Genomic DNA, 26248 nt, shown 5'->3' on the forward strand with positions numbered 1-26248 from the left:
GCAAGCTGGGGAGCTTGCCTGGGGCACCCCTCTGGCTACGCGGGCCAGATATGGTGGCTTGGCAGGCCAGATGTGGCCCACGGGCCATATTTTGCCCCGGCCTGTTTTAGATGTATCAGGTTGCCACATACCTTGTACATGGGGGCGTTGATCACTATCTATCATTGTATCATGCTGTCATTTTTTACCCTGTCCTGAACCAGGTTCAATATGTCTGTTATCTGTGGGGGAGTGTGTTAGAACACCCCATGAAGAAACATTTTGGTACTGTTATGATTCCTCTGGAATGTGCTTACTGCTTGTGCTTATTATCTCTTAGGTATGAGTGTTTCTGTAATATCAGCTCTGTTCTTGCTAACTTCTGTGAACAGCTTAGCTTTGCTGTCTGTTACCAAAGTCCTCACACCAGGACAGTGATACATGGGCTTATGTTCTGAGCCTTCATCTTACTATGCAAGCACCCATTCTCATTTGCTTATAATGTTACAAAACTTTAACCAATGGCCCTCAAATTTTCCGTGCTTTTTCTTTCTGCCTGAGGTGGATGTTTTTATTTGTTCATGTTTCATCCAAAAAAATTGCCATTACAGAAAATGTGGTTGGGGAAATATCTAACTATGCTCATATTAAAATTATTTTTTTCAAACCATTTCTATGAATAGCTTTTTCATCTTTGTGATTTGAAATAGGAGCTTGAAATTGGCAATGACCAATCCTTGGTGTAAGAGGCACTTATTTCTATCCCCACGGAAATGTATCCAGATGTGGCCAAGTTATAAACTGCTGATAATGTTTGTTTGCATATACTTTGTAGAGGCTTTCAGCTAATATCTCTGAATATGCCATCTTCACTGAGCTCCCCATGCCCAGAGGTCTTGAGCTCCAAACTAGGGATGTAAAAAGTAGATTTAAAAAAAAAAGGTAACCATGTAATCGCTAAAAATTCTAGTGGTTACAAGGTTATAAGTGTAATGAGCTCTGCAGTATAAAGCGAAGTCTCCCCAGCAGCTGAGCTAGAAGTTCAATATAAACTTTTTTATACCGAACACTTTTTCCTGTCCATTATACTATGATCAGTGTAGTATTTCTTGCATTAGGTAGGTTTCTACTGGTAGAACTGTACTCATATTTGAGTGTGTATATTGATTGCGTGCATTTGCTTGCTTGCTTGTTTGTACTGATTTTTCAAAGTATAGAAGCTGACTGAGCCAGACATATCAACAGAGTCATGTGAAGATGAACATCAAATTAAACAAATGCTAAAGTAAAAATGGAAAAGGATAGTAAATAAATTAAGCCAATGGTATTGTGTGCAAACAGATATTCATGATAGCTCATAATACCATCTATATTTTTTGTTAGTCTCTAAGGCAGGGGTTATCAAACTTTGTGATACCACGACCCCCTAAAATGCTAAATGAATTTGTGTGACCACCCTCACTGCCATGAGTCGCTTCTTCCCCCCTTCTCACCAGACTCCTTGCCCTCCTGGGGTTTCTTCAAGGCGTTTGCAGACCTCAGCGCCCTTCCCCCCATCCTTTTCTCCTTTATACCTCATTCCCTTTGGGGTTCCCTCCCCCCCCTCCTCTCCTCTGCTTCCTCCTCCGACCTTCATGTGCTTTTATTTACCTCCAGGTCCTCTGCCCCTACCCAATCCCCCAGCCCGCTGCCTGAGGGACCCCGCCCTCTCCCATCTCGGGAAGTGTTCGGTTGCCCAGCAACCGTGTCCCACTTGGCCCCTCGCGCGTCTGCTCCTGCGCCGGCATCACTCTCCCGCCACCTTGCCTCCTTCTGCAACTGAGCCGCACTCCTGGAATCCAGCCTGGGGGAAAGGGGTCGCAAGTGAAAAACCGAATCCAGCTGCGACCCCCCCTCTAAGTTACTTGCAACCCCCACAGCTTGAGAAACGCTGCACTAAGGCGCTGCAGGACTATTAATTGTTTTTAAAGGTTTTTTTTTTCAGTTACAGACTACCCCTCTGAAACTTTTGAACAGGTACTCAAGATGCTATATGCACATTCGTTTTTGTAATTCATTTTTTCTTACTATAAAACAGTAAACACCTTATCTTTAGCTCCCAGGCTCAAATGAAAAGATACTGTATTTCAACCACATTTGCAAAAATAATAAATTTTACCTAGTTGCTTATGCCACTTTCCATATTTTACTTTTACATTAAACACAACCAGACTGCTGGGAGTGAAGATTCAAGCAACCCACTATAACAGGTAGGGTTGCCAGGTGTCCGGTTTTGAACCAGACTGTCTAGTATTTGAGCTTTCAGTTCAGGAAACAAATTGAGAAAATATAAATGCCCAGTATTTTTTAAGTAAGATGTAATGTAGATTGTGATGTAATGTCAAGTGTGACCGGTATTTTTGTTGAAACCATCTGGCAACCCTAATAACAGGGGTGGCCTACTTGCAGCTCTCGAGCCGTATGTGGCTCTTTGCTTAAAGAAATGCGGCTCTTGCTAGTTCTGAGGTGCACACCCAGACTGCTCATGTCCGGCCACTCTGCGCATGCGCCCCAGTGCCTGAAGGGAGAAACATGTAGCGGCGGCGGCACCGGGACCCAGACATTGGGTTAGAGCGGGGTAGGGGCTGGGGATGCCTGGCTGTGGGGGAGAGCGAGGGCATTGGGTTAGAGCAAGGGTGGCTAGGGGTGCTGGGCTCTGGGGGAGAGGAGGGAGATTGGGTTAGAGCAGGGGGCTGTGGGTGCCTGGTTTTGGGGGAAAGAAGGGAGATTGGGTTAGAGCGAGTGGCGGGGCAGCTGAGGGTGCCTGGCTCTGGGAGAGCGGTGGCGTATGGAGGGGGGGGATGAAGCACCTTAAATTCAAAGTCTTCATGGATGCAGAATAAGGCAGCCAACACAGATGTCATATTTAAATTCCAGGGCAAAAAAAGAATCAGCATGTACCTGGTTTACACTGTTTCTTTAAAGAAAATTCAAAGGCTATTATTTGCCAGGCTGAAGCAATTATTCTGAGATATGAGCCTCTCTCTTATTGTTCTTGAACCTCTTGTATTTGCAGTCTGGGACAGACCTGAATTATAAAAAAGCCATAATCTTCATAAGTTTAAAAAAAAAAAAAAAAAAAAAAAGGAAACCATACCAGAGAGATCAACAAGCTGTAGTGAAATAGGTACTTCAAATTGTGCTAATTTACTTCTCAGTTCAGTTTAATTTTAAAAAACTCACAGGACATAATTGGGCAGTAGTGTTAAATTTAAAATTCATGGTGGGGATCCTTTTTTTTCTGAAAATCTATGGACTGGTTGTGAATTTTTTTAAGTGACTAGAGACTTTTTTATTAGTTGTTGTCCAAAATGTCCTGTAATGTTATTTTTATTATATTTATTTTTATATTTTGTGTACTTCTATCTATCTATCTATCTATCTATCTATCTATCTATCAAAATAAATATATAATACGTGGCACTTCGCACTCTATGCAGAGCTATTCTGGCTCTTCGTCACTATCTGGTTGGCCACCCCTGCACTATAATCTACATAAGCCAGTGTTTAAAATGTATCTAAACCTTTTAAGCCATCCAACATAACTGTGATAAGCAAGTATTAATATTATTATTAGAGATTAAGACATACGTTTTCAAAAGCATACAATGACTTTTGGATATCTAGTTTGGACACACTGAGCCTGATTTTCTGAAGTGGTAACCACTTGTAGTTCTAATTGACTTACAGTGAAGATGTAGATGTTCAACACCTATGAAAATCAGCTTAAAGTATATGTTTCAGCCCAAGTGCTATGTCCTCGTCACACAGCCAGTAGTTGGCAAAATCTGAGATAGAACCCAAAGATAAAACATACCGTCTCTATAAAATACTAAAATAAATAAATATGTGTGTATTATAACACGAGTAAAATCCAAGATTTAAGAAGCAGAATTTATTGATATACATTGCTATGAACTATTTTTAATAGAAAACCTTTGTGGTGAGGAAAATACGTATTCTTTGGTATCACCTCGTCTTTATTTATACAGTGTCTAGTTAAATAAGGCATGAGTGATAGCCTAGATTCTACTGCAAAACATACTCTTTCTGATGTATTATTATTTATTTTGTTAGACCCAACCATTCTGTCAGTATTTCGTTAAATAAAATAGAGGTACTCAAACTAAGGATGTAAATTGCCTTTAATCAGTTAATCGAGTAGTCGATGGAATTTCCATTGACTAGTCGATTAATCGATAAGAGGGCAAACAGCAGAACTACAGCGGGGTTACCTCCCAGCCCTGGGAGCTAACCTGGCATCTCTTACTGCATTTAAAAGGCAGAGGCACAGCATCTGGGACTAGGTGTGAGCTGAGACATCTTTTAAGCGAGCCCCCCCAGCACCAGTTCTTGCTCCTTCCCTTTGCTGCCTCTGATAGAGGCAGTACGAGTGAGAGGAAGAAGTGACTAGTCGGGTAGTAACTCAGCTAGTCGCTTACATCCCTAACTCAGACACAGCATTATGGTATGGACAGTGGGAAACAACGTTAATGGCTGCTCTCTGAAACTCACAGTTGATATAATAGTGTAGTCTCAGACAGAATCTCAGATACAGTTCTGATGAATAAAAATTGCTAAAGAAAACACGAGTAGTAGAGCAATACCAATATAGTGTTCTGCACTTTTCATGCACTGAATCTCTTGTACTTTTGTGGTATCAACAAGGTTTCTGATGTTTTTGCCTTGATAGAATTCGATTTTGAAGGGTACTTTCTTAACGTGATTCTTAATTTAAAGTTGTTTGACATACTTGTTCTGTTGTTAGATCAGTCACACAGGCAATAGTGTTATTGAAATGACCTCTGGATTTTAGTGAAGAGGAGAAAGCATAGTTTCCCAATTAACAAATAATTATTCTTGTTTCTCTCTCTTTCATACCTCTCATTCCTCTCTCCCCACAGATGGCAAAACTAACAGCTATCCCAGCTGGTCTGGCATTTGTATCTATTAATGTATATGCTGCAACAGAAGAAGAATCAAAAGCCCATTTGGTGAAGCCAAATCAGGTATGATTCTTGTCTCATGCATTTATCAGTTTTTACTGTAAACTGTATCATAGAGAAAACAAAGAATAATATTTAGAAGAAGATTTGGAATACTATAGCATTACTTTATATGCTATTATAAATTATCAAAATATAGATAGTTACAGAATAAATATTTGTGAAGTATAATAATAACAATAATAATTAATATAGATTTATGGGTGTAGCCCATGCTGGAGGGAATACAGTTATCACAGTTCGTACCGAATGACTCCACTTGGCCACTCACTAGGATTGCTGAGAGGGAATCCAAGCCTCTTTGTGTTTTTAGGTCCCTAACTTCTGTTTAAGTCCCTGGAGTCTGAATAGAGTCCAGCCACTGCTCCAAACTTGGGAACTTTAGTTATACTGTCCAGTGGCACTCCTTACAGAGAGCTGGAAATTGTCCATCTGCTTGGCCCCTTAAACCAATATCTGCTCTTTCAAACTCTTTGTACTTAAACAGGTCCTGTTGCAGAACTCCACCCAAAATATGTGAAGCTTCTGTTTAATGGTGAATTATCAGGAGGGTGAAGCAGTTAATGCGCACATGCAGTTTGCACAGTCTAACACAGTGGTCTCCAACCTTTTTACACCCAAGATCACTTTTTAAATGACAGAACAAGCCAAGATCTACTGCCCCACCCCTTCCTTGAAGCCCCGCCCTCTCTGTTCACCTCCTCTCCATCACTTGCTATCCCCAGCCCTTACATTGCTGCTCCCCCCCCCCCCCCAATTCTTCTGTAGGAAGAAGTTTTTCCAACATTTGGCCTGTCTAGACTTGACCAAATGTCAGAAAAAACCCTTCTTTTGGAAGCCCCCTTATTCCTCGTGGAAAGAGGACTATGGGGTGACCGAAAGATCATGTTTGCTCTTCCACTAAAAGAAGTGGAAGAACAAACACATCCCTGGATGCAGAAGAGTTTTTCTGGGATATCTCCGGAATCCTGAAAACTCCTGCAGTCTAGACGTATCCTCACTGGCTTGAGACAGGATGTGTAGGCTCCGGGGTGGGAATGAGGGATTTGGGTGCAGGAAGGGGTGAAAGGTGCGTGCTCTGGGAGGAAATCTGGATGCAGGAGGAAGTGGATAAGGGAACACTGGCTTGGGGAGGGAGTTCCAGGCCGGGCAGTGTTGGGGTCAGATGTAGGGTTAGGATACTAAGTAAGCCAGACTTCTGGATGTAGGGTTCAGGAATTTGGGTTGGGGTATGTGACGGGTTCAGAGCAGGGGGTTCCAGTGTATGAGGCTGAGATGTAGGATCTGGGGGAAAGGGGAGTGCAGGAGTGTCATGATGCTGTGGCCAGATGGGGGCTTGGCCCCAGTTGGGGTTTTTTGGCCAGGCTTCATTTTCAAATAAAATACTATGTCAAACACAAAAAGTTTCTGCATTGTCTTTATTTATGAGAAGGGCAGGGAACCTGTTTGGACAGGGTGCCAATAGGGACAGGTTTCTGAGGCTGGGGAAGAGGGAACAGGGGGCTGGGGAGAGAGGGGAGGTAACAAGGGAGACTGGGGGCAGAGAGTCCCCTGCTATCGCCTCCTCCCAGGATTCTCCCCGCCCACGCCCCTGAGGGAAGCCGGCGCGTGCCTCTCACAGCACAGCCAAACCCCCGCAGGCGTCTACCCCGGGGCCAAACCGCCTCTCCCATGGCAGGGCCAAACCCCTGTGGGCGCCTGCCCTGGAATCAACCCCCCCCTCTCCTGCAGCCTGGCCCAGCCTGGCCCGACGCGGCCAAGCCAATCCCCCCCTCACCCTCCCGCAGCGCGGCCAAACCCCCGCGGGTGCCTGCCCCAGGCCAAACCCCGGAGCCAACCCCCTGCTCCCGCAGCCCAGGGAAAGCCCTGCACTCGACTCAGCCCTCCCACGCCGGCAGCGCAGGGAAACTGCCGCACTCCTCCTCCAGGGCTGACGCCCCCTCCCCCAGCATGCAACAGAGCTGTGGGAGGGGAGCAGCCCATGCACTTCCGGAATCCCCGGGATCTTCCGGGCTTCAGACAGGACTTCCATCCACCCCGCAGGAAGCCTGCACTACACTAGAGGTAGGTAGTGGGGCTTCTCAGGGGTGCCCAAATGCCTCGCAATCTACTGGTCAATCGTGGAATGAGGAGTAACAGTTAATCTGAACTAAGGACTTCGTTCGGATTAACTTTAAACTGCCGTGTGTAGCCGCGGGCAGTTAGTCTGGACTAAGGGGGATTTAAAAATGGCGGCCGGACAGGAACATGCAAATAAAGCCCGGGATATTTAAATCCCGGGCTTCCTTTGCAACTCCGGTTGACTGATTTGCCTACCTAGCTCGAATTAACGAGCTATTGTAGACATACCCTTAGAGACTAACAAATATATTATGAGGTTTCGTAGGCACATCCCACTTGCTCATGAAAGCTCATGATACCATCTACTACTGGGAAGCCTCAAAATTAGTCCAATGCAGGCTTTTCTAATGTGGATGTGCTACCTCGAATTAGAGCTCCAGGAGGCACTGGGGAGTAATTGCTTTGAATGGCCCTGAGGAGGCGCTATTTCAAAATAACAACAGTAGAGTGTCCACACTACTACTATTCTGAAATAGCTATTTCGGAATAAGCGTTATACCTCGTGGAATGAGACTTACAGATTTCAGAATAAGATGTCCATTATTTCAAAAACATGGAATTGCTATGTAAACACTTGCATTGTTATTTCAAAATAATGGCTGTTATTTCAAAATAACTGTGCTGTGTAGATGCACCCTTAGGCTATGTCTAGACTGCAAGCCTCTTTCGAAAGAGGCTCTAGACTGCAAGCCTCTTTCGAAAGAGAGCGTCTAGACTGCACGCGGAACTTTCGAAAGAGCAAGCCGCTTTTTCGAAAGAAAGCACCCAGTGAGTCTGGATGCTCTCTTTCGAAGAAGCCCTATTTACATACAAGAATGCCTTCTTTCGAAAGAAGCACTTTCGAAAGAAGGCTTTCTTCCTCGTGAAATGAGGTTTACCGCCGTCGAAAGAAAAGCCGCGTTCTTTCGATTTAATTTCGAAAGAACGCAGCTGCAGTCTAGACGCAGGTGAAGTTTTTTCGGAAAAAGGCTACTTTTCCCGAAAAAACCCCTGAGTCTGGACACAGCCTTACCGATTAACACAGCTATCCCTCTGAAACTTTTGAACATGCAAGAATACAGTAGTGTTTCTCTATAACCGTTGTGTGGTTTAAGTACTGTCATTCACCTAAAATATATACAGGACCTGTGAGATTTATTGGATCTACATACACTGTTTTTTTCATACTGACACTTCACATTATCAACCAGAAGTCAGGCACACACCTAGCCACAATTCAGCACAACAGTATTTAATGAGACTTGCATTTTACTATTTCTGTAAAGTTAAATTTTAAGTAATATCACATGTTTATATAGAGTTTAATATTAAAAAGACTTGTTTTCCAATTCTTGCCTTCATTTTATTTTCTAAAGTAGGAGTGTGTGTGACTATATCATATTCTATAATAATGCTAATTATTAATACTTACATAATGCTTCTCCTCACCAAGAATTTAATTAATCAGCACCAGTTCTGTAAAGTAAATTTATAGATATAACATGGTATGGAGGCTTTGTTTTCTTATGGGAAGAAAGACCATTTGCTATTTTTTTTAAAGTTGTTTCTAAAATTTACTATTTGCATCTAATGACTTCTGTAGGTTTCTAAAACTACCTCAATAGAATAGGTTCTTTTTCTTTTCAGCTCCCCATTTATTGTGTGCCGCCTCTGAAATCTAGATACATTGAAGAAGAGCCTGGTCATTTGCAGGTGGGGTTTTCTACATTGAGAAACAAAACTAGTCGTTACGTTGAGCGATGCAAGGTAAGAAATATAGTTTGATGCTTGAATGTGTTTGAATTCTTGACTTAATACTTATGCTGTACTTTAATAATATACTTATTCCATCCAGTTTGTTGGGCACTTCATTGAATCAAAATAACCATGGTGTATAAGGGACAAGTATGAATGGTACTCCTGTCCTGAGCTTAGTAGAGAGCCAAGAAAGGTGTGTGTAAAGGGAGATGATCTTTTCTGTTTCTCTGCAGTCCAAACCAAACAGCAGTGTGCTTAACAGGTCACTTTTTATTTATCACTGCATTTCAATTATAGAATCATAGAATCATAGGACTGGAAGGGACCTCGAGAAGTCATCGGGTCCAGCCCCCCGCCCTCAAAGCAGGACCAAGCTCTGTCTACACCATCCCTGACAGATGTCTATCTAACCTGTTCTTAAATATCTCCAGAGAGGGAGATTCCACCACCTCCCTTGGCAATTTATTCCAATATTCGACCACCCTGACAGTTAGGAATTTTTTCCTAATGTCCAATCTAAACCTCCCTTGCTGCACTTTAAGCCCATTACTCCTTGTCCTGTCCTCAGAAACCAAAAGGAACAAATTTTCTCCTTCCTCCTTGTGACACCCTTTTAGATATTTGAAAACTGCTATCATGTCCCCCCTTAATCTTCTTTTTTCCAAACTAAACAAGCCCAGTTCATGAAGCCTGGCTTCATAGGTCATGTTCTCTAGACCTTTAATCATTCTTGTCGCTCTTCTCTGTACCCTTTCCAATTTCTCCACATCTTTCTTGAAATATGGCGCCCAGAACTGGACACAGTACTCCAGCTGAGGCCTAACTAGTGCAGAGTAGAGCGGCAGAATGACTTCACGAGTTTTGCTTACAACACACCTGTTGATACAACCTAGAATCATATTTGCTTTTTTTGCAACAGCATCACACTGTTGACTCATATTCAACTTGTGGTCCACTATGACCCCTAGATCCCTTTCCGTCATGCTTCTTCCTAGACAGTCGCTTCCCATCTCGTATGTTTGGAACTGATTGTTCCTTTCTAAGTGGAGCACTTTGCATTTCTCTTTATTAAACTTCATCCTTTTTACCTCTGACCATTTCTCTAACTTGCTACGGTCATTTTGAATTATGTCCCTATCCTCCAAAGAAGTTGCAACCCCACCTAGTTTGGTATCATCTGCAAACTTAATAAGCGTACTCTCTATCCCAGTATCTACATCATTGATGAAGATATTGAACAGTACAGGTCCCAAAACAGACCCTTGTGGAACTCCACTTGGATCTCCACTTGCGGAACTCCAAGCCACTGGATCTGGCCCATGGACCACCTTGCTGGCATGCCCAAGCATGCAGCTGCCCCAGTTTAAAGAGCAGTCCCTATGTTTGTCTGCTGTTCATGCAGGAGGGAAACTTTGTGTGATCTCCCTGCCCCTAGCTCAATCCTCAGCTCCTATTGGCCAGAAATAACCGGCCAATAAAAACTGACTTCAGCCGATCTCTCAGCTCAAATTGGTTGGAAACAACCAGACAATTGGAGCTGAGAGATTGGCCTGGGAGCAGGGGGCAGTGCAATCCTTTTCCCTCACCTGGAGTTGAGTCACGTGGAGGGAGGAGCCTATATTTTCAAGCAGTCTGGGGCTGCAGGGACCTCAGCCTACCTTGGGGGAGCAACAGGCCGGGAGATGCTTAGATAAGTGCCTCCCAGCCAGAGCTTGCTTCTGGCATCCCTAAGCTGTCTCCCAGGTTACCATCCACACCCTTTGCACCCCCCTTCCCAAGGTCACAGCTCCCTCCCAGACCCTGTACTTCTTCTACATCCCTCCCTCAGACCAGAATCCTCTCCTGCACCCTCCCAGACGCTGCACCCCATTCCCCTCCCCAGGTCACACCCCGCTCCTTCACCCAAACATCCTCTCAGACCCCACACCATCACCTGCACCCCAGTCACTTACCCCATATGCCCTTCTGTACGCAGCCTCCATCCTAGATCCCACTTCTCCTCCATAGAAAAGTGCAGCCTTTGATCACTTACCCAAAATCTTAGTGGTCCCCCACCAAATATATTGTTCCCCTTCTGATCTAATGGAAGCATTCAAAATCACAACTTCATTAAAATAAGAGTGACATATGTTAGCTATACTGTTCTTTTCCAGTGCTGTTGCATTTTAATTTTTGTCTGTTTAATCTAAATCACTTTTAAAAATAAAGTCGATATCCTACCCTTGCTCAATAGACATATTAACTGAGGCATAATTCTTTACAGAAATGGGACCAAATTTTCCATATATGTTCATTTGTTAATCTCACTGTTTAAAGACTGTGTTATTATCATATCTTTGGCCTTGTCCTCTTCAACTAAGAATTTTTTTGCACATTCATACAGTTTATGTAGAAGGTTGCCTTGACTTTCATTTTCATGCATACTCTATCCTCATGCTAAGTATAAATGCAATATTCCCTAAGAAGGAAAAGGTTCAATACTGATTTGATTAGCCTCGTTGACACAAGTACTCTCTTTCTTTTGTTGCCCTTTTAGATATACCCATGATTCTAATAACACCACTCCAATTTATCTGATGAAGTGGGTTTTACCCATGAAAACTTATGTGCTAATAAATCTGCAAATTCTACGGCATATCTACACTGCAAGACAAAAGTCAAATTAAAATATGCAAATTCAGCTACATCAATTGCATAGCTGAAGTCGAAATAGCTTAATTTGGCTTTTGGCACTGTCTACACAGCAGGAAGTCAAAGGAAGAATGCTCTTCCTTCAATTTCCCTTACTCCTTGTGAAATGAGGGTTATAGAAGTTGAAGTAAGAAGTACTCCATTGCAACATTTTTCAAAATAATGGCTTGCTGCGTAGCCATGCATTTTGTTATTTTAAAATGATATCCGTTATTCCAAAATAACGCTGCTGTGTTGATGTACCCTAAGGTGCCACAGAACTCCTTATTGTTTTTGCAGATACAGACTACCATGGCTATCTCCTGTGTCTTTTTGGGTTTTTTTACTTTATGAATTTGAAAATATTTTGTGTATAGCCAACTTCACAGTATCCCCCAGATAGTCAATTTTCCTTTTTGTTTGTGAGACTCTTTCATACAACAAAAGTGAAGAGAAAATATTTACAAAAATGAAGTCCTGTTTATAAAATACAAAAAATGGTAGAAGTTATTAAGGCAAAGTGTAGTATCTGAAAATAACATGTAAACTATTTTTATTTTACATTGACTAAATTTCAGGGTGAGTATCCTTTTGAGAAGGGGTCACCAGTCACTATAAATTGCTTTTTTGTACTAAAATAACCCCTCACTCTTTTGGAAGGAATCTGGAGATAGCTTGTTATTATAACAAACTATAATGGTGATACTCTGATTTGATTTATCACTTTGTCATTCTCATCTTTACACTTAAGATCAACTGGATTTCACATACCTCTCCTGAATAATTCTCTGTGGCTGCCAGTCAGTATTGAACTGTTTTGTGTAATTTAAGAAACAATGACTGAAAAGGTTATGTTGTTAGAATCCTTGAAACATGTAGTGATTTCCAAAACAAAGTAGTAATTTGGGAATAAATACCATGCAGTTATTAGAGATGTTTAATATTTCAAGTGTAGAGCAAAATTGTTGTATCTCAGCTCTGACTATATCATCACTATTAACAAATAATAACTCTTAATGGCGAACATTGTTATTTTGACATTCGTCATCATATTTTCCTTTATTAATCATCTATTAATTGTGCTTATTATGAATGTTTAAAAAAGTAAAGTAAAAGCAAAATGTTTCTATGCTTCCTTTTAATATAAGTTCAGTGTGCCTTGTCTTTTATCTTAAAAATAGGGCATTCTGTAATCACTTTGCCCTGGTCTATACTAGGGAGTTATTTCAAAATAATGAGCGGAACATTCACATTACCCAGTCTGTTATTTCAAAATAATGGCTGTTTATTTCAAAATCTTACTCTTGCTTTTCTCAGGGAATAAGCTTATTTCAAATTAGTTATTTCAAGTTGTTATTTCAAATTTAGTAATTTCAAAATAATTTCCTAATGTAGATGTGAGATTTGCTTCTACTGTTTAGACTAGGGATGTGACGTGACAGTCTAGTCGACAGGATAATCAACTAGTCACTTCCTCCCACCCCACGCTACCTCTGTCAGATAGAGGCAGCAAGGGGGAGGAGTAGAGGCAGTACTTTAAAGCGCTGCTTGAGGCCTGGTCCAGACCCTGGGCTCCACGCGGTACTGCCACTTTGAAAAACTGTGTGCAACTCGAGGCCAGCTGGGACCCTTGGCTGCATGCGGCATTTCAAAGCGACAGCACCACATGGAACTCGGGATCAGTTGGGGACTCCCCCACTGACCCTGGGCTCCGTGTGTTGCTACCGCTTTGAAATGCTGCGGGGAGCTCAGCATAGGGCTCCTCGCAGCATTTCAAAGCAACAGTGCCGCACGGAGCCTGGGATCAGCTGGGGACTCCTCCACTGACCATGGGCACCATGTGGCGCTGCCACTTTGAAACACTGTGACTCCAGGCACCACGTGGCACTTTCACCTTTGAAGTGTAGCAACAGCCCTATGGCTGTTGCTACACTTCAAAGGCTGAGGTGCCCTATTGACTAATCGAATAGTCAATGCAAAATGCATTGACTATTTGATTGGTCAATTATCTGATACTTAACATCCTTAGTTTAGACTAGATCAAAAAGGAATAATCACTTGTGCAGCAAAGCATCATATATATAAACAGGGCTCGACAAATAATGTAATCTACTCGCCCATGGCGAGTAGATTACAACCCGGAAGAGCCGGCACAGAGTGATCTGCCCATGCGCAGAAATGCGCAATACTGCGCTGCTTGGCAAGCCCTGTATATAACTCTGTCAGCTAAAGAATGACCTGCAAGCATTTCAAATACATCAGTGTAGTGTGTGAAATACATCAGATTCATAGTCTTAGAAATTAAAGTCCCTTCTTATTCTATATAGCAATTATAGAATGGAAGGTACCTCAGTATGGCTTCATCTTCACTGCAGGTTCTTCCAGCAGAAAATATGCCAATGAGGGACTCATTAGCATAAGTTGATATCTCATTAGCATATTTTCTGCCATTTCTTTTTGTGCAAAAAGAAGCAGTGTGGACGCGGGGGCGGAGGTGCGCAAAATGGGGTTTTGCACACACAAAAAAGTCCACACTGCTTCTTTTTGTGCAAAAACCCCTTGCACAAAAATAAACGGCAGAAAATATGCTAATGAGATCTCGACTTATGCTAATGAGCCCCTCTAGCATATTTTCTACCGGAAGAACTTGCAGTGAAGACAAAACCTAAGAGTTTCCCTATGCTATCTTGAAACTGCTTCTAGAAATGACATTGTCAGTGAACTTATGTGTTTCTCCACAAAGGTGACAGTAGTTTTCTAAAGTGCACCTTGGTCCTTTAGCAACTGACTGAAACGACCAATTGATCTTGGATAACGATTCTGAAAAACTGTCACAATTTTAATATCTTTTGAATAATACTGGCCACAGTTGGATCTAAACTACAGGCCAGCTGTACATTTAAGGTTTTGATGGTATAGAAATATTGCTTGGGTTTTTTATTTTGTTTTTGTTTTTTTGGGGGGTAGGGGACGACTTCTGTACTACCAGGAATTCTGTGTAAACACATTATTTTGGCAAAAATACACTTTTGCTGGCATAGTTTATTTTACTTAGGGAGCTAGGATAAACTGTATCATCAGAAGCACTCTTCTGCTGGTATAAACTACATCTCCAACAGGAGGTTTGCCAGCATAAAAAATGTAGTAAAAATAATCACATCAGTATACTGGCAGTAGTTCCTAGTGTACACCAGATCTAACTCACAGTGAATCCATGTAATCCTTCATAATTTCTAATCTTCCTGTAGACATACCTCTAGGGTGTTTTGCTGAGCACATTGCGGAAACCACAGCATTCCTTACCTTCAAGTTGTGTACAATATATGCCAACATGTAAAAAGCCAATAACACTTTATATTGGTTCCCTCATTCCATTTGTTGTGGGAGTGTGCACTGTGATGAGCCCTCAGAGCGCAACCTGTGTTGTCGGACCACTGAGCCTTCTGTCCCACCAGCCTGGGTTCTTTCTCACATTGTGATGCTTATGTCAAACTACAAGTCTCTGATAGGCACTGCACTCACACAAACATCCATAAACATCAAAAATGTAACATGCATGATCTCCCAGCTACTCATGAACCATCAATAAGGAGGCTCCAACAAATTTCCTCCAGATGCCCAGTCTTGCATCCGAGAATTATACTGTCTTGCACTAGTCAGAAGCATGACTACTTAGTTCACCACTTTTTGATAGGAAAGTGGACGTGCACCAGTCTTTGTAACCTGAGCTGAGATTTCCCAAGAAGTTTAACAAACTCTGTTAAGATAAAACATTAAAATATGTTTAACAACTACATAAAAAGAATGTAAGTGATTATAATTGGTAATCATAAAGGTCAGATGTAATTACCTTAAGAAAATAAAATGTAAAAACACATCTAAATCCTAAACGTCCAGTTGAGTGAAGGGCTAAATTGAAATAGTTTTTCTCTCCCTGACAGATAGAAGAAGCAGATTTCAGTTCCTCAATGCACAGGCTAGGGCTCCTTCAGTCTTAGACCAAATTTCCGCACTCCAAAGTCTTTGTCCTCCAGACATTCTTCCAGATGTTGAATTGGGATGGGGGAGAGGCCAAATGATGATGTCACTGTCTTTCTTTTATACTTCTGGTTGCTTGAAAGATTCTCACTGGGATATGGGAGTCAGATGATCCCCATTGGTCAAGTGGTCTCCATTGTGGATGTGTCTTCTCAGAGAAGCCTCTGGGATAGCAGATTGGTTGTTGATGAGCAATTAGACCGTCTGACTATTGATGGCTATTCCTTTTTTGTTACTGAAAGGCCTGTTGTGGGTGTTCCCAAACTTACATATTCTATTAAATAATATTACATCACCTATTTCAGATACAATGAAGAACAACTTTTTACAGTTCTATGCTCTTATTTTTTCTTCCACGATTATTTCTTTTAAATTACTATACCATTTTTTTCAAGGAATGTTATGTTGAAATTTGGAAAAACTTCCAGTGCATACAAGAGTGATTGTGTGTGTGAGAGAAGGAGAAATTTTAAAAGGTACTATCTCTCATGATTTATGGGAAACTGCCCCATATCCCCCTCTATAGTCCACTCTAAGGCTACATCTTCACTGCCAGTTCTTCCAGCAGAAAATATGCTAATGAGGGACTAATTAGCATAAGTTGCAATCTTATTAGCATATTTTCTGCTGTTTCTTTTTGTGCAAGGGGTATTTGCGCAAAAAGAAGCAATGTGGATGTTTGTGGAAGATTCTTATGCCTGTTCCAGAGAGGCACAAGAATCTTGTGCAAAATGAGGGGTTTGAAAAAAAAAATCCACAGTGCTTCTTTTTGCGCAAAAACCCTTTGTGAAAAAAAACGGCAGAAAATATGCTAATGAGATTGTGACTTATGCTAATGAGTTCCTCATTAGCATATTTTCTGCCAGAAGAACTGGCAATGAAGACGTAGCCTAAGAGTGCCTAGTCAAGTCTCCAGCTGTCTCTGGGCAAGGACCCTTGTCCCAGTCCTTTCTGACTGGGGAGTTTTAAGATACCTATCTCCCTGCCTTACACTGCAATACCTCCAGCAAGCCAATCTGCCCATAGCAGTCGGTGTTGTTTTCTCTCTCAGGTCTATGAATTTGGTATTGCCAGCAGTCACAAGTTACCATACAGCTCTTTCTAAGCAAGTAAGTCTATTCGTAAGGTAAAAGCATAATAAACAATAAATAGATTTAAACACACACTAAATACACCAGTTTTTGCCCCTTAGTCTTATGGAGCCCTTGTAAGACAAATTATTTCTGATCTTACCACAAGACTTGGGGCCCCTACAGGACAGTATGTTCTGTAGAACAGAAAGAAAGCCCCGAGGCTGTATGAATGCTGCCTTTTTATCCCTAAAACTCTCTCTGTTGGTCTCTGGAAAACCCAGTTTGAACACGTATGTGAACGCGTTCCAATGAATCATATTGCTCTGTAGGTGTTTATAAAGTGAGTGATTCACCTTTATGCCCCCTTTACACACACAGTTCCTAGTTCCTGGAAGAGCTGTAGCAGCCCTTCAGCCTTGAAGTTATATGCTTTCACTGGCTCACAATGATATATAAACCATTCAGTTGCTTAATGCAATGTGGTCCCTAAAGATATTCCATGAGTTTGTAATATCTGTCACCCCATCCACATATAATTTAAATATACATTTTATACACTGGGAGTGAAGTAGAAATGTATTTGCATTTTTCATTTTAAAAGCTTTTTGACTGATCTGTTTCTTTTACTTGTTATGTAATTACTCAATTCTCTTGGACAAAAGTTGAAAAGTATGTACTCCAGTGTGTGTCAGTTTTGTATCTGTGGCATTGAAGACTTCAATTTAAAATAAAGTTCACTTTACCTACATTTTCTTTTGTGTAGGATGCCTATGTCCTTATTAAAAATGGGATAATGGATTCAATACAGTTTGGAAAAGGTAGGTGAGTCATATTGTCAAAATTTAAAACTAGTCTCCTCTTGCTTATTGTTTGGCTATGAAAGTTGCAAAGCTGGTTTATACCGGAGAACAGCAAATTCTGTCAAAAATATTTGTATTGTACTAGAGCAAACACTATTAATACAAAAGGCCATTTGAAGTCTTCTCTAGAAACTGGCTTCAGGTTACTTACTATAGTCTCTTATTTGAAAACAAAAAGGAAGTTCCTGCTGTCTTTGTAATTATGACTCAGCTAACTTGTAATTCCTTTTATTTTAATATTAGATGACGTTTGAAGCCATATGTTACCCTGTCCCTCTTTAGGTTCAGAAGCTGCTAAATATCAAAGAACTTTCATGACAGTACTGCAAGGTGGAACAAAACAGGAATGTAGCAAGAAACCTCATACAAAGTCTCTAGATCCTCCTGCAGAACTTTTCTCCCTAGTGTTTTCTCTTAGCAGAACAAAGCATGGTTTGTGTTGGGGGGTGATCCACATTCTTAAATTTTCACATAGGTGCATAGGCAGTCCAAATCCTATTTGCAATCCATACCAGAGAGGAGGCTACATAGCTGTTCCATACCAAACTGCTATGCTGGAGAAAATAATTCCTTTCCCTTGCTTCCTTAGTTTAGTTTTCATTTATAATTCACAGTTTGATCTTAATTCAGGTATTGAAGATAAAAATACTCTTTGTATTAAAGATGCATTTCTGAAATTAACAGCCAAAAATATACAGAAAGAAAGGATGGTTGAGTTGTTATGGTCCTAGCCTAGGATTTGGGTGTGCCCAGTTCAATTCCCTTCTCCTCTGCAGACATCCTATGTGACCTTGGGCGAGTCTCTCTGTGCTTCAGTTCTGTAAAAATGTGGCATCGTAAGAATAAATACATTAAAGATCATGAAAGACTTTGAGCTCTACTGATGAAAAAGGCTATATAGGAGCATTATTGTTATTTTAAAATCAAGAAATATCAGCCTTGTGGTATCTCCTCTCATCAATATTAAAGTACATTTTTGACATAACAATGAAAAATTAAAACCCTGTCATTTGCTTTGAGCAAGCATTTTACTAAATACCAAAAGGTGTCTTAGGAGCATGATTGTGAACTTTGTGAAATGTATATTTTGTGAATGATACATTAGAATCCTGATATGCAGTTCTGACTCCCATGTGTATGCCTGCAAAATAAGTCAGTGGAGCTGGACATGGATGCAGGTGTCTGTAAAAGCGGGTCCAATTGTAAGATTGGGCCTCCCCCAGAATTCAGATTTGACTTTACTGTTCTGTCTTAAAATGAAGGGGAAAAAAGACATTTGATTAATCTTCAGTTATTATACCATAGCTGTTTTGATATTTTTTTTAAAGCTACATATGTTTATCTGAAGAATCCACCTACAGAATTTCTTCCAAAAGTTGCTGTAATTACAATTTCAGGCCTTACTGGCTTAGTTCTGGCAAGAAGAGGTATGTTTTTTTTTTTTTTTTTTTTTGTTTAGTTGGTTGGTTTTGTTTTGTTTTCAAACACTGTCAGATTAGTAATTGTGTGACATATCTTTAATAATACTTTGTTTTATGCTTTCTGCAATTTTGACTTAAGTTTTGGGTAAAAACCTTTTTAATACTTGTGAACAGTTACATTTCCAAAAAACCCCACAAGATTTCAGATTATGTAGAAGGGCTGCTAGCAGACATTTTTCTTTTATAGCTTTGTTTAATTTACTGTTTTTAAAATAACAATTTTATATTTAATTCTATAATTAAAATTATTATTAGCAATATAGGACCCTATTGTGCCATCAGAAATGTCTTAATTTTCTTTGGTAATTTTTTATTTGATAATTAGTTTAAATTACTACACAGTATAAATAATCATAATCATTGCTTCTACGTTCATAAGAAAGGTATATAAATCTAGATAGCCATTAAACCTCACAATGAAAACTAGAGCATCTTAAACCTTTTGATATACTCCTGGCCAATCCAAAAGTATTTGTAAAGGACACTGAAGAGTCTCTCTCAGTGCTCCTAGGCCAGAATGATGGTAGCTATGACATGAAATGCTAAAATGGAGGTGTGTAAGATATTGGGGAATTGATGCTCTGAGACAGCAATAGAGGTGCTCAACAGAACTGATCTATTCAAAATTATTTGATTTAATTTTCATAAAATTATGAAATATACATTCAAGATCCCCAGACTTAATTTTTGTTAAATTATAAAATAATTTTGTAGGTTTTATATTTAATTGCATTGCTGTAGAGTTTACAAGTATTTCCTTCTGAAATGTTCATAAGAATAAATGTCAGGAAAAGTAATGATTTAGATTTTGGAAATTTACAGCAATAGGATTTTTAGGTAAAGCCACAAACACATTGAACCTGGGCAGGACTGGAACATCACATTTGTAAATTATCTTTATTTCCTTGGATTTGTAAACAGCCCCAAATCTATGTCATAGCCCACTGTTTGGATGATACTGTGGCAGTACAATAAAAAGGAGGGATTTAAATGCATTAGGTACCACAGGACTAATTGGGGAACTGACATCCTAGACATAAGGAAAGGATTTCAAAGTGCAATCAAATATGCAGGGGTTAAAAGCAATCAAAGGCAACTTTGGAAAAAATAGGCATTTTTTGAAACATGATAGATGACAATCAATAGGTAATAACAATGAGCCACTGTCAGCATTTGAAGGGTCTCAAGAAAAAGTGCAAGAAGCAGTTAATAAATTAGACCTTGGTTCACATGAAAAAGTCCTCAAAGCGCAACAAATCACCAGGACTGAATAGTGTTTATCCAAGGGTGAATTGAAATGGTAAAGCTATTAGCAAAAATATGCAAACTGATTAATATAGTGTACTATACACTGAAGGGTAGCAAATACTTATTTTTACAACAGATGTTTGGGTATGTTATTTGCAAATGATTTTTATTTCAGTACCTGGTAAAATGCTTGAAACAGTACTTACATAAAGTTATATGACATCAATCAGTAGGCGATACAGAAAAACCAGCATAGTTTATTCAAGAAAATGTTGTTCTTTTTCTGTTGTCAGTAGATTTTAAGTGTCAACGACATAGTGGGTAAAAGTGAACAAATAGATATAATTTATTTGGACTTTCAAAAAAACTTTCCCGAATTGTGTCACTAGGCTATTAAACTTAAGTCATCTTGGTATGAAAGAACTATTATAGATTGGAAACTAAGGGTACATCTACACAGAGGGGCTAAAGTCAAATTAAATTGCATAACTTCAGCTACATCAATTGCATATCTGAAGTCAAAATAGCTTACTTTGGCTTTTTGGCACTGTCTACACAATAAGAAGTCGAAGAAAGACTGCTCTTCCTTCGTCTTCCTTTACTCCTCGTGAAATGAGGGTTCCTGGAGTCAGAGTAAGAAGTCCTTCATCTTGATATTATTTCTAAATAAAAGCTTGTAATGTTATTCCGAAATAGTGCTGCTGTGTAGACGTACCCTAAGAGACTGTAAACCAAGAATAGGAGTAAGAGATTAGTGTTAACAACAGATTGCTCAATGATACGTAATAGGACAAATGTTTAATATATTCTTTAGTGATTTGGAAAAGGTGGGGAAAACAGTAAAGTGGCAAAATTAACAGATATTGAAAAATTATGTAAAATAGTCAAGAATACAAGGGTAGGAGTATTCATAAAGATCTGAGAAAGTGAGGGAGTTGGGCAATGTGATGGCAGACAAAACATTAATAAACAGTGGAATTTGGACTACTTATAAGGAAGATTTTAGTAATATTTAATAAGAAACAGTGGACACTGGACTACTTATAAAGAAGATGTTAGTAATATTTAATAATTGAAGGTGTAGCTTCGTTTTTTTACTTCAGTAAATTTTAATGAAACATCAATTGGCCCATTGGAATATAGAAACTAACTCTGTGCCAGTCATATCTGCATTAGATTTTGATCTATGTAGTTGCCTAGAGTCAGAGGTTAAAATTATATAGCTATCCAGTACTATGTTTCATTCGTATCTAGTTCCTGTTTAAATTATTTGTGTGGCTTATACAGGTTCTAGATTTAAGAAAATTGCTTATCCACTTGGGCTTGCCACTTTAGCAGTATCCGTTTGTTACCCAGCTCAGTCAGTAGTAATTACGAAGGTAAGTGTTTTAATTTTTTTTATAGTGTGACAGTATCAGTATTTCAATGTTTAAGCTAAGTGAGACAGAAACGTTGTAACTCATATGCAGTATTTAATTTCCAGAGATATAATTGTGTCCGCTTATATATAATGTGTATGTTGATTACGTGTTCATCAGAAATAAATAAAATGGTTGAATTTATTTGACCAAATTAGTTCTGTTTTCCGTATTTAATTCTTATTTTGATAGTGGAGAATTTCATTTTTATATACTATATAACTAAATTTTTAATCAACAGAAAATTTCATTTAATAGCAACTCATTTCAGTAAATTAACATGATACAAGAAGTTGCCCAATTGATACACAGTTGATATTTCTGAAGCTCTTTTCTTTTATAGTGCATCCATTGCTGGATTTATGTGAAACAGGGAATTCCCCCTCACTGTTTTCTTGTGACTATAATCTTGAAGTTTGCTTGTTGGCTAGCTAATTAGAATACTGATCACAATATTTTTTGCTACTCATGTAGAAAATGTATTGTGCTATATTTAGATTTTTGCATATATGATGTGGTTGTATCTGATTATTTTGTATTACCATTAGATTGAGAGGGTTAAGAATATTATTATCAAGAACATTGTTCTTGAACTACAAAATATTTTTCCTATTTAAAAAAGTTTTATAATGCCCTTGCTGCTTGGGCGATTTTCTGTATTTAGACTCTCAAATCTTTCTTTCTTCGCAAAATTCTTGAGGTACAAGAGCTCCTACCTCTGTGATCAAGTAGAATCTAGATATCAAGAATGGCTTTACTGAAGCCTTTTGATAAACGATACTTAGAAATCTTGAAACAAGCTGAACATTGCCCTTATGTCTGATTATAGTGAGGTTGTGAGCTGTAAAGTGAGGCAGACTCTTCTGTTAGAAACTCGTGGGATTTAACTCCCTTTAACTACTTGTAATTAACAGAAACTTTTCAAGTTGATTCCAACTGTTAGCCTACCAATAACGTATGTAATAATTATTTGGATGACTGGTGGAAATCTACAGCTGTGTTTTTAACTAGCATATTTGCCCAAAGAAGTCACCACATTAGAGTAGCATTTATCTATGATATGTCTGTCCATCTGTTCAAGAACTCCTTCTAAACTGTAAGAGCTAGGACCATCAAATATGGTATACAGCTTCCTCTGTATGGTATAAAGCAAAATAAAGGTTTTGTTGTGTGTGGGAGCAAGTTGAGGCTCTTCCTCCCATCCCCCATACGTATAGGGAAACATAAAACCATACAGAACAGAGACCGAATCACCAGATGGGTGAAAGGGGCTTACTGTGGTGTGCCCTACTTCCCTATCTGTCCCAGCCTTGAGCCTCCCACCCTCCAGGTGCACATTAGGGAAGGTAGTGGGGCTGCAGCACCCCCTCCTTCCCAAACAGGAATATTGCTGTTCCCCTTTGGCAGGGAGCGATGGGAATGTGCACAGTTTGCTCCATTCCTCATCCTGGTTGGGTAGTGCAGGGAGCAGATTAACCCGTACATATACCCTCCCTCCCCCCAGCTGTGTCTGCTGGAGCTGCAGTAGCCATAGAGAGGTGCTTCTCACTTGGCTCCAAACTGCTGTGGGAAGAGAGGGCTGGGGTAGTCCTCTCTCCTTAGGGCAGCATGCATCCTGAACCCTTCATCTCCAGCCCCATCCCAGAGCAATGATTTAAATGAAGAAAAACAAAAATTGATTGAGTTAAGGACTGGAGCAATGCCAGGTAAATCTTCTAGTGCTATATAAATGAGTGACTACTTCCATGTAATTCTGTTCAGTAAACACCTGCTTCATGATTGTAAAAATTCCATTTCAGGATTCACATAAGTACATATTAATAGGAGGCAAACAGTGAGGCTACGTCTACACTGGCCCCTCTTCCGGAAGGGGCATGTAAATTTCACTAGTCGTCGTAGGGAAATCCGCGGGGGATTTAAATATCCCCCGCGGTATTTAAATAAAAATGTCCGCCGCTTTTTTCCGGCTTTTAAAAAAGCCGGAAAAGAGCGTCTAGACTGGCCCCGATCCTCCGGAAAAAGTGCCCTTTTCCGGAGGCTCTTATTCTTACTTTGAAGTAGGAATAAGACCCTCCGGAAAAGGGCACTTTTTCCGGAGGATCGGGGCCAGTCTAGACGCTCTTTTCCGGCTTTTTTAAAAGCCAGAAAAAAGCGGCGGACATTTTTATTTAAATGCCGCGGGGGATATTTAAATCCCCCGCGGATTTCCCTACGACGACTAGTGAAATTTACATGCCCCTTCCGGAAGAGGGGCCAGTGTAGACGTAGCCTGATAGTACTCTGTGGCCTAGCCAAATATTGAATCCCATGCAAACTCTTACAGGCTTAATTACATTGCCCTGCAGTTCACATAGCATGCACCAGTGAGCTACACTGTGACTCCCTTGTGTGGCTGCTATATGTGTAAATTAAAAGGTTCCTAGTTTGCATAAATGTATCTGTCTTTAGACAAGATGATGTGCATGTGAATGAGGAACCTTTTGATTTGTGCCTGCAGTGACCACAAAGGAGGGAGCAGGAAGGTAAGGATGTTAAGTATTGGGTAATTGACTAATCGAATAGTTGATGCATTTTTGCATCAACTATTCGATTAGTCAATAGGGCAACTTCGCCTTTGAAGTGTAACAGCCCTAGGGCTATTCTTACACTTCAAAAGTGAAAGTGCTGAAGCCCGCGTTCAGCTGGGGACTCTCCCGCTGACCCTGAGCTCCATGCAGCACTGCAGCTTTGAAGTACCCCCTTTGTTCTCCCCCTCCTCTTGCTGCCTCTATCCTGTCCACTATCCGATTAGCATTTGCTTATTGAAGAGTCAACCAGTCCTTCACATCTCTAGGGTGTGTTTCAGCATAGCATTTTGGTGTGCACTGCTATTATATGCTGTTGTAGTTCAAACTGCAGGACAGTACATACATACCCATAGTACCAGATCTTTGTGCATAGCTCTCTGTGGGTGAGGAAGTAGAATCCTCCCTGGCTACAGAGCCTCTCCATATATGTTGCAGTAATAGTCTGAGTAATTAAAAGCTGAATAATAATGTACAAATTCAGACCTTTGTGCAGAAAAACAGCAATATTCGCTAATTTCAGTCAGCTCTTTTTATTTCCTGGTTGTATCTTTCCTCACCATGGGATTTGTTTTAACTGGGCATAAAGCAAGACTCCACTTAAAATGAGTCACGTATTTCTTTCAGGTTTGTGGCATATATGTCTGACTTTTCTTGCAGTTCCAGCCTTTAGTGCATTCATTTATTCAAACCATTCTGATTAAATTTCAAATCAATTTTGTGTAAATGGATGATTTACAATACCAGTTTAAACACAATTTATAATATAAGAATGGAAGTGAGGGGAGGTCTGAGATATATTATGTTTATGAAATGCAGATTTTCTGTCTTCCAATATTTCAGCTAATGTACAGTTTAATACAAGGGAACATTTGCTTTATTTGAAGTGTTCTGTGACTCTTACCATTTGTGAAGCTTCTTCTTAAAATAATACATTTTAACTAATTAAAAATAGGTATCAGGGAAAAAAGTATATGCTGCAAGCCATCGAACATATGAAGCAATAGCATCACTGTGGACAAAAAACTCTTCTATGAAAGAAGTGCTATTCACACAGAAAGAAGCTTTAAAGGTTGGTTTTTCTAAGGAATTTAGTCATTTAGTTCAATACTTTTCATTTATTTTTGAAATGCAAATTTAAGCAAAAAGATACAGGTGTATTTATTGATACCATTTAATACCACTGTGAAGTATATTATAAGGCACAAAGGTCCTCGCACTATATTGCTATTCTTGTTATTTATTCTTTGTATTATTGTAGCACTTAGGAATTCCAGTCCCAGACTCCATTGTGCTAGTGCTATGTGAACAGAGAACTAAAAGACAGTCCCTAACCCAAAGAGCTTACAGTCCAAGTGGGGTTGGTTTGTTTGTTTGCATGTCATGTTTGTGACAAATCTCAGATTGATAGGCTTTGAGCTGTGTGTATTCATTTAACATATTCAGGATGTGCAATAGCAGAATGAACTTCCTTCCACTGCCTTTTTAACATGCCTCATTTCTGATCAGGAGATGCAACCATAAGATTATAATTTATTTTCTTTATTCGGGCCATGGGCCTGCAAATACTTACAGACATGCTTAACTGTGCTATCTCTGAGTGGTCTCAGTGATTTCAGTATGCCTACTCCTGATAATATAGTTAAGAATGCATATAAATGTTTTCAGGATAAGTCCCTGGCACCTCTTTTGACATCTCTAACTTGAGTGCCACTTATGAAAAATGTGGCTGGCTAGAACACACCAAATTTATTGCAATTAAAACATGTAAAAAAAGAAATGTCATTTTACTGAATACAAAATATAGATTTCACATCGATGTTGATGATTCCAAGGCATTCATGAATTCTACTGAATGGCAATTCTCAATTTAAAAAATCTTATGAGAATATGGATGTATATCTGAACATTAATTATTACAACTAATAATTAGTTATTAATTATAACTAATAATTAGAGCTGAGCAAGAATTTGAATTTCTAGCCTGAGGGAAATGCTGATATTTCAACATTTT

General features: G+C 39.8%; 1 protein-coding gene across 2 annotated transcripts in view; it reads left to right on the forward strand.

Moving 5' to 3' along the window:
* APOOL (apolipoprotein O like) overlaps positions 1–26248 on the forward strand; it is a 45296-nt gene that overhangs the window by 6840 nt on the left and 12208 nt on the right. For both annotated transcript variants that reach the window (XM_006115319.5, XM_075940762.2), the window contains exons 2-7: positions 4923–5027; positions 8772–8891; positions 17427–17481; positions 18852–18950; positions 21540–21631; positions 25190–25306. In XM_006115319.5, the coding sequence (XP_006115381.1) occupies positions 4923–5027; positions 8772–8891; positions 17427–17481; positions 18852–18950; positions 21540–21631; positions 25190–25306 (588 nt within the window). The remainder of the gene's footprint in view (positions 1–4922; positions 5028–8771; positions 8892–17426; positions 17482–18851; positions 18951–21539; positions 21632–25189; positions 25307–26248) is intronic.

The sequence above is a fragment of the Pelodiscus sinensis genome, chromosome 13 (assembly GCF_052426305.1).
Source record: "Pelodiscus sinensis isolate ZL-2025 chromosome 13, ASM5242630v1, whole genome shotgun sequence".
NCBI lineage: Eukaryota > Metazoa > Chordata > Testudines > Trionychidae > Pelodiscus > Pelodiscus sinensis.